At 37.2% G+C, this 8,165-nt stretch overlaps 2 protein-coding genes across 2 annotated transcripts; both read left to right on the top strand.

Moving 5' to 3' along the window:
• Nucleotides 1-101: 101 nt before the first annotated feature.
• Nucleotides 102-2,928, top strand: LOC111616763 (GTP-binding protein 10 homolog). Its single transcript, XM_023358132.1, has 2 exons — nt 102-166; nt 2,644-2,928. Exons 1-2 carry the CDS (start codon nt 103-105, stop codon nt 2,859-2,861), a joined length of 282 nt encoding a protein of 93 aa, XP_023213900.1. The 5' UTR covers nt 102; the 3' UTR covers nt 2,862-2,928.
• A 168-nt stretch (nt 2,929-3,096) lies between these two features.
• LOC111616764 (sorbitol dehydrogenase-like) lies at nt 3,097-7,181 on the top strand. Its single transcript, XM_023358133.1, has 9 exons — nt 3,097-3,470; nt 3,549-3,582; nt 3,646-3,810; nt 3,885-4,044; nt 4,113-4,231; nt 4,299-4,364; nt 4,435-4,607; nt 4,841-4,962; nt 6,935-7,181. Exons 1-9 carry the CDS (start codon nt 3,411-3,413, stop codon nt 7,092-7,094), a joined length of 1,059 nt encoding a protein of 352 aa, XP_023213901.1. The 5' UTR covers nt 3,097-3,410; the 3' UTR covers nt 7,095-7,181.
• The last annotated feature ends 984 nt before the right edge of the window (nt 7,182-8,165 follow it).

The raw sequence follows: 8,165 nt of genomic DNA, 5'->3' as shown, positions 1-8,165 counted from the left end.
CTTACAACGTGGAGAAATTGAAACAAAGAATTAGGACTCTTTTGGACTTTCATTTGGAGAAAGAACGAGAATCGGACGGAAAAGACCCTTTGGACGAATAAAATGGATACAGAAAATTCCGAGAAAGAATTTGCCTTTCTTTTGGAAAAATTGAAACATTTTGAAGGTAAAATTTAATGCACCTTTATTCAAAAATTATTTTTAAGTGTTCCTCTTTGATTTCATTTTTACCAAATCATAAGAAATTGCCACCTTTAAAGTCGTGTTTTCGGGTTTATGTACCAATCGGATCAGAATTTGACAAAAAGACGCATTAGAAATAATACATAAATTTTACACAGATTATACCAATTAAAAAACGATTGGAATGTCTCATTTACTAACAGCAATACAGTGGAACCTTGCATAACAAGCAAAACAAATTGTGAAAAAATGACTCGCTTAAGGAGCAACGTTTCACATAATGAGTGACCAGGAGAGGGGAAGTCTCGGATTATGCACATGCTTCATAAGTCTCTGTTTAGCACTCGTTCTGCCAGCATCCTAGTGTCACTTGTGATCACACATTTTTCCAAACATGTTCACAGACATTACATATAAACATTAACAATCATAGCCCGTTATATAACAAACATGCCAAACAATATGTCAAACTCTTGGGCCATGTAAAGGCTATAATTAAATATTAGAAATTAAAGAATTTGACTAGAGGTAGGCAGTTATGCTGCCATCTCATATTAAATTTAATGATCAATTCCAAATTAAAGTTTAGAAATGTCTAAATTAAAAATTAATTATTTATAATTATTAAATTTAATAAGAACTAGAAGCATAACTGCCTACCTCTAGTCAAATTAATCAATTTATAATATTCAATTATAGCCTTTACATGGCCCAAGAATTTGACATATCGTTTGGCCTGTTTATCAGACATATTCTTTGATTTTTTTTGTTTTCTGCAAATTGAATTCGCATTTAAGGTTGATCATTCCATGCTAGAAGAAAAGATGATGATGATTCATGCTCCTTAACAATGTACAGGATGGGGCAGAAACGATGGACTTTTTTAAAAAAATCACGACATTGTAATTGTTACTACAAAAGATATTTGTTGGAAGATGTGAGTTCGTATTGCAATAGCATTTTACAGACTCAAGTGTGGAAGACATCTCCTCCCATGTGATGTTCATTATCAGTGATGCATTTCTGAAGGCAATTTTGGTGACTTTCACACAAATAGCTTCCTTCAGTTTTTGCAAAGAACAGGTTTATGCTTGTATGCACGTGCCTTGAGGTGTCCCACAAGAAATAATCGCATATGGATAGGTCATGCGAAAAATGAGGCAATCATGGAAGAAATGACTGATGAAATAATGAAATAATGTCAATTGGTGGAGGAGTAGCAAAAACTTTTCCATCTCTGCAACCTCATCAATTCTATGTCACAAACATGTGTGGTATTTTGACCATTCATAAAGATCGTACACACAACAAAATCAACACAATACTCGAAAATGTCATTCATTCCAGTAGTGTAGATGTGCATATTGTTGATCAGCATATTGTAACTAATACAATAAATGAAAATATTACAACAATTTGTCTAAAATGCAAATTTTTTCACATATTACTGTATATTTTACCATATCTTACGTAAAAGTAGCATCCCACATTCAGAATCATTGGTGGTAAATGATTTTCTACCCAACATCTCTTGCTTCTCTTAATTGTTTTGACAAGTGTATTTTCTAGGAAAAAAATGTAGCAACAAATTGTGCTACTTTCCAGACAGTTGTGAGATTTTATTTTAAAAATAATATATTATTTATCATAATAAATAAAATTGTGTGCAGTGCTAAAAACTTTTTATATTATTAATCGTTATGAAATGGCAAAACGCTTTATTTTGAGGGTAGTGAGGAGATTTATAAAAAAAATTGGAAATGCTAATAATGAATAACATCTTTATTAAGTTCTACCCCTCTGGAGATACACCACACTACTCCCTTCTATCTCTCTACTCCTTCAACCTTTAACCATCAAAATTTAATAGCATCGATGTCCGTCATATACAAGTTACCACGTCAAATTTCATTTCTTAATCATTACCCCATCCGGAGATATTAAACAAAATAGATGCAAACACACACACACATATCTAGGGAGTTTTTGACGTTTTGGGTTCAGGAGGTTTGCAAAATAAAACTGGGAGGGTCAAATTTGACACAATTCCAATACATTTTCCTGTTACGCATGTATATCAGCAGGGAAAGTAGAAGGATAACAAATTATAAATGTTAGGTAACTCAAAATGATAGCTTAAGATATAATATAAGGTTAGTGACGATGGCCGAGCATTTAAGGCGTCCTACCACTCTTTGGGACCCGGAAACAAATCTGGACAAGTGGAAAAATCTCCAGAAATTTTTGGGGATGGACCTGGACGTGCGCATTTCCATCTCTCACCTTCCAGCTATCCCTTTGGGGATGTACAAACCCGGTGAGCGGCGCCATTTCGGAATGCGTTTAACATATAAATATCTCTTTACGAGATTAGAAAGTATTGTAACCTTCGATTTCGTTCAATTATATAGAAACAAATTTAAATTTTAATTTGAAGATGGAAAATTTTGACAATTTCAGAGTGCGCCGAAGATTTTCCCCCAGAAATTCGACCCTCCAAAATGATGGAATTCGACGATGTCGTCCCGATTTCCGCCACCAAGGCTTACAACGTGGAGAAATTGAAACAAAGAATTAGGACTCTTTTGGACTTTCATTTGGAGAAAGAACGAGAATCGGACGGAAAAGACCCTTTGGACCTGTACAAAGAGGAAACTCGAGCGTTGAAACTAGTCTGAATATTGTAAATATTAAAATCGATTTTAAATTAAATCTGTACTTCGTACCGAACTGTACCAAGGAAAATATTGTTTCGTGTTCGTAACCACATGGCCCACCAGTGGCCGAGCGGTCTTCGTACGCTGAACACTGGGAATTCGGTCGTGGGTTCGCGCCTCGCTCGGACAGACTGGCCACGTGGAGTTTTCCGAGTTTTCTCCACGTCTGTAACGCCTAAATAGGGGCCAGTTTCCCTTAAAAAGACCTCCCGGAAGGCATCCCCTTAGGCAGATTGCCCAAAGTGTTGCGTTGCCATAACTAAACAAACAAATTGAACGGGTGAAAGAAGCGCCCTAGTACAATGTATATAATTTCCATTAACTTTCATTTTGTTCTATTTTTGCCACGCAAAAATTACTACGGGTTACAATCTGATGAACTTATCACAAAATACAAAGTATGAACTGCGATAGGATAAGATGAGGAAAACGCCTACAATGACCTTGATTTTACTAAATCGCGATAAATTAGTCTAAGAACTGGTCTGGCTGGCATAAGAAGTGTGCATCATGTCCGTGAGAGGAGAAAATCTTTCCTTGGTCCTTCACCCTTCTCAGAAATTAACACTGGTAAATTAATCGATTTTCTTATTCGATTAACAAAACCGATGTCTTTATATTATTAAATAAGTGTTTTCTTGACATTAGGAGAAGAGCGATATACCCGAACCTAAAGAAACCGGTAAGTCAGGTCTTAAGGAAGTGGATTCCTTATAGAGGTTAACCTTTGTCTCTCCCCTTGTAGAGGTCCTTATAGCTATTCGATGCACGGGAATTTGCGCTAGCGACATTCATATGTGGGCATGGGGTGAATTGGCTAAAATGAAGACCGTAACCCCCACCGTATTGGGTCACGAGTCCAGTGGAACCGTAGTGAAAGTTGGAAAAAGCGTTAAAAATTTCAAAGCAGGTGAGGGTGTTCTGTCGGTCTCGAATTTCAATCGGTTTCTTTGAAATGCCGAATACGTTTCTGTGCGATTTCAGGGGATAGAGTCGTCATAGAGACGAGTGGCCCCTGTCTGGGATGTCCTCTTTGCTTGGAAGGAAATTATCATTTATGTCCAGATCTGAAAAGATTGGGAGCGTGTCCGCACGACGGAACCTTCACTCGATACATCACTCATTCCGCCCAGTTTTGCTACAAGTAAGAAAATGGACGAAATTGTATTTTATTATTAACAAAACGATACAAAAATTTCATTGTGTCTTCAGGCTTCCGGATAAACTAACATTCGAAGAGGGTGCTTTAGTAGAACCTTTGGCCGTGGCCCTTCACGCTTGTCGTCGCGGTAGAGTTACGGGCGGGGACAAAGTTCTAATCTGCGGAGCAGGTGAGACCAGGGGGCATTAAATTCCACTTTGGGCAGAAATTGATAACGGATAGATTATTTCCGACAGGCGCCATCGGCCTGTTAACCATGCTAACTGCCAAGGCATTTGGAGCTACAAGAATTTGCGTGACAGGTGAGTTTTAGAACGACTTCGGGAATTTGTCGCGTGCACTTTGTACACCGAAGATTAATTCTCGATGCAGACGTCAGGAAGGACAGATTGGAATTCGCTAAGAAATTAGGAGCAGATTGTACCGTTTTGGCAGATCCCGACGACGACGTCTGTGTCAGACGAGTGGTGGAATCGCTAGGGGCCAATCCGGACGTTAGTTTGGACTGTTGTGGATTCCAAGCTACGGTAACGGTGGCTTTAAAGGTAGGGAACAATGCCTGGTGTTAAAATTTTTAACTCTAAAAACTACCAATTAAAGTTCGTTTCACTAAATTTTATGAATTTTAAGGCTGCTCGTAACCTCTGGTTATGCACACCATTTGCTAGAGATCGCGTGCATAACCAGAGAGATTACAATCGGCCTTATATCTGTCCGAAGTTTTAAACTAATGTATTTAATCGTATTCTTATAATTGTTATTAAGAATATAATTATAGGCGACGAAACCTAGAGGTGTAGTGGTGGTGGTGGGAATTGGACCGGGAGATTCCAAGCTACCGTTACCGGAAACCATGCTGAAAGAAGTAGACATTGTCGGAGTAAATAGATATCCGAACTGGTAATAATATATTTTTCTACATAATGTAAGCCACATATTCTCGATACTGTGACGAATATCATTGCAACAAGTTTATAGAATAAATCCTTTAAAGGGTGGCCATAATTTAAATTTTCCTATTCACAACTCTGTAGCTGTAACCAATAAGCAGATTGACACCAAAATTTGTATACATACCATGCGAAGGATGAAAGTTAACGTAGAAATTAGCGCCGCTGTCTGTAGCCAAAGAAAGTAGGCGCCGCCATGACAGTTTAAGACAAAAAGTGTATATGCTGTGGACAGATTGTTGTATGCCGACTTATGGTAGCCATTTCTGGTATAATTGCTATTTATTTAGACTCTAGTATGCGGAAATTGTCACAGGAGCATAACAGGAATGTCACCGAGTTAATTGTACAAGATATAAAAAAGGATCCGGTATCACGTTTCACCAGTAAATTAGATACAGGTATAGTTGCTCTGATACTATATTGTCGTTTGGCAATCAAAACGCGTAACTCCTAAAGAAATATTTCTGGAGATTCATTAAAGTTCCTTCAGAAGTTCGTTATTACCTACGTTGATTATTATTATTATTTTTTTATTTAAGTATTGAACTACAGTTTGACTCGGGACTTACGAGAGTTTTACAGATCACGGGAAGCGTGTTTCGTTATCTAATGCTGTAATTCAAATCGTTTTTGTACGTAAAATTATCACAGGATGGATATTTTGTTGACAGGTGTCCTAAAACAAGCAATATTTCGGTCGGTGGTTGACAGCGATAAGCCGTGATAAATGGAAACACAGCGATAGTAGTGTTCTTTGCAGTCCGCACTTTGAATCTAACTGTTTCTGCACACAGAACGGATAACCTATTTGCGTGAAACGTCGGTTCCTACAAAATTTGATTTTTTTTCAGCATCTATAGAGACAGCCAGTAGTGCCAAGAATACCACTAAAGCGAATATTTTTGGCTTATATAGATGATGATACCAAACGAATTGATGATATTAATGATGAGAGCAGTATGCAGCAGTCAGACGAAGCTCAAATGTCTGTCTGACTCACCGTATCAGATAATCAAGCATATCGTGGTGTTTCTGTAAAACAAATGTACACCAAACTTATGTACTTAAATTTAAGTACAGAACTATAAGATAAGGACACAAAGGCATAAAATTTGGTACGCCAAACTTGTTTACTTTGAATATCAATAAATTATGTTTATTGATGAGTTACTGCCTTTGAAAATATTTATATGAGGCTGTCCATAAATTACGTCTGCATTTTTCTTGAAATTTTTACTCCCCTTCCCCCTCTTGTCCAGTTTTTCCAAGTTTCTATAACCCTCTCCTCTCTTCGGACGTCCAATAAAATTCGACCCTCCTTAAACCTTTATCATCATAATACCATAAATATTATGGTGATAAAGGTTTAAGGATTATGTAAATGATTACGTAAGTAGAAATGAAACATATAAGAAATTTTGAAATAAATGTAATAAAATGCATAAACTGTATAAATTTTAATACGAAAGTCCACTGAAGCTCAAACCCTCCACTCCCCCTTGTCCGATTTTTGTCCGACTCGTCTTAATTATGGCCACCCTGAACATCGAGGTTTTATTATTCGATGATCCGAACGGAAAATTAAATCTTGCATACAAAACCCCGTTCTCGCTTACGGAAAAGTACTTATTAATTAATTAAACCAACAGCAATCAACTTGAGAAGTATAGTACGGTACTGTACATTATCATCACCGTTATCTACGGTGACGACAATGTACAGTACCGTACAGTACATCTCAAGAATTTCGAAAGAAAATGGAAAATAGAGAGAGTAAGGGATCGCGAATTATCTTTCACGTTTTACAACTGAGTGTTTTGGGATATCCTACATTACCCCTATATTTTAAAGGGGGTTAAGGTAGGACATCCCGAACTATCCGGTTGTTATCAATAAACGAAATTTAAAATGTTTAACAGCTATCAGCGAGCCATCGATCTTCTCGAAAGCGGCGCCGTTAATGGTCTTCCTGTGATTACTCATAGCTTCAAACTGGAAGAAGCCATAGAAGCCTTCGAATTCGTTAAGAGAGAGGTCCCCGGAACTGTCAAAACTATGATACGGTGTCATCCGGAATAAATACTACAATAAAACGAATGCAACGAGCGCATTAGTAATATGTAACAAAAAAATCAATTTAAATAAAGAGAAATAACTACTTTTTGATTACGCCATATTCTTTAATAAAGTAAACTAGATAAGGATATTCGACTTTGGTAGATACGTGATTAGAGCCAAATCGCAAAGGCATTTATCGGCTATATCACTGAATCGGCTAATACATAAGGCAAGTCACGTGTCGGCCTTTATAAATTTCGTGGGATGTTCGTTATTTTCAAGTTTTAAATAAAGTAAACTCGAATGTTATTAATTAAATTTCGGACAATTATTTCTGTAGTAGACTTGCCGTATATTGTAAGGTAAATAATCGGGTAGAACACTCGAGTCGGACCCTCGCTCGTGTGTGGCATTACATTTCTTTTATCGCGTGCCAATCAGTTCTCGCTTGGTTTCGTGCATATTGTACTGTACCACCGACTGTGGGCGTAACTATTTCTTTGTCTTCTCGTTTATTATGGGGGTGTAAAATTTATTTTACGTCTTATAGATCTCACAGATTAAAATAGATAATAATAATCTTTGGTAGAACTTTTACATTCATCGATCTCTCTGAAATATTCCTTGCAATACTTTTCGTTCTTTCTTAGACTATCGGTGGCCGAATGGACGAAAGCACCGAAAGTCGATAATTGGTACTGGGTTCGCTCCCTAATCGACGTGTTGGCCAAGTAAAATTTTCCAAGTTTTCTGCACGTAAATAGGAGTCAGTTCCCTATAGAATAGCATTTCGGAGAGGTATTTTTCCTCGAAAGATGACTTTGAGTTGTTTTGCTTTCTTACTTCAAAACCAAACCGAATCGTTCTTTCTTACATCTTTTAAAGCAAAACGCTCAACGAATTGAATGGAAAACAATCCAATATTAGTAGGGGAATGTGGAGCAGAATGAGGACGTTAAGGTTTGAAAAAGCATAAGATTGCAACCACTAATACAGTCGATCCCCTATAACACTGTTGATTATTCCGTTTTATATGAATTCCATGTTGTACGAGTCACTTAGATTTTACAAATACTTGAGCCGTTCACAGCC

The sequence above is a fragment of the Centruroides sculpturatus genome, unplaced genomic scaffold (assembly GCF_000671375.1).
Source record: "Centruroides sculpturatus isolate CEXI.00-Female unplaced genomic scaffold, Cexi_2.0 scaffold3948, whole genome shotgun sequence".
Classification (NCBI taxonomy): Eukaryota; Metazoa; Arthropoda; class Arachnida; order Scorpiones; family Buthidae; genus Centruroides; species Centruroides sculpturatus.
This window is presented reverse-complemented; position numbering and strand designations above follow the sequence as displayed.

Excerpts from the sequence above, each read along its gene's own strand:
- LOC111616763 (XM_023358132.1), top strand. The coding sequence starts at position 103 with ATGGATACAGAAAATTCCGAGAAAGAATTTGCCTTTCTTTTGGAAAAA. Across the intron at positions 167-2,643 it reads AAAATTGAAACATTTTGAAG|AGTGCGCCGAAGATTTTCCC; the intron begins GTAAAATTTAAT and ends TGACAATTTCAG.
- LOC111616764 (XM_023358133.1), top strand. The coding sequence starts at position 3,411 with ATGTCCGTGAGAGGAGAAAATCTTTCCTTGGTCCTTCACCCTTCTCAG. Across the intron at positions 3,583-3,645 it reads ACCCGAACCTAAAGAAACCG|AGGTCCTTATAGCTATTCGA; the intron begins GTAAGTCAGGTC and ends CTCCCCTTGTAG. Across the intron at positions 4,365-4,434 it reads TACAAGAATTTGCGTGACAG|ACGTCAGGAAGGACAGATTG; the intron begins GTGAGTTTTAGA and ends TTCTCGATGCAG.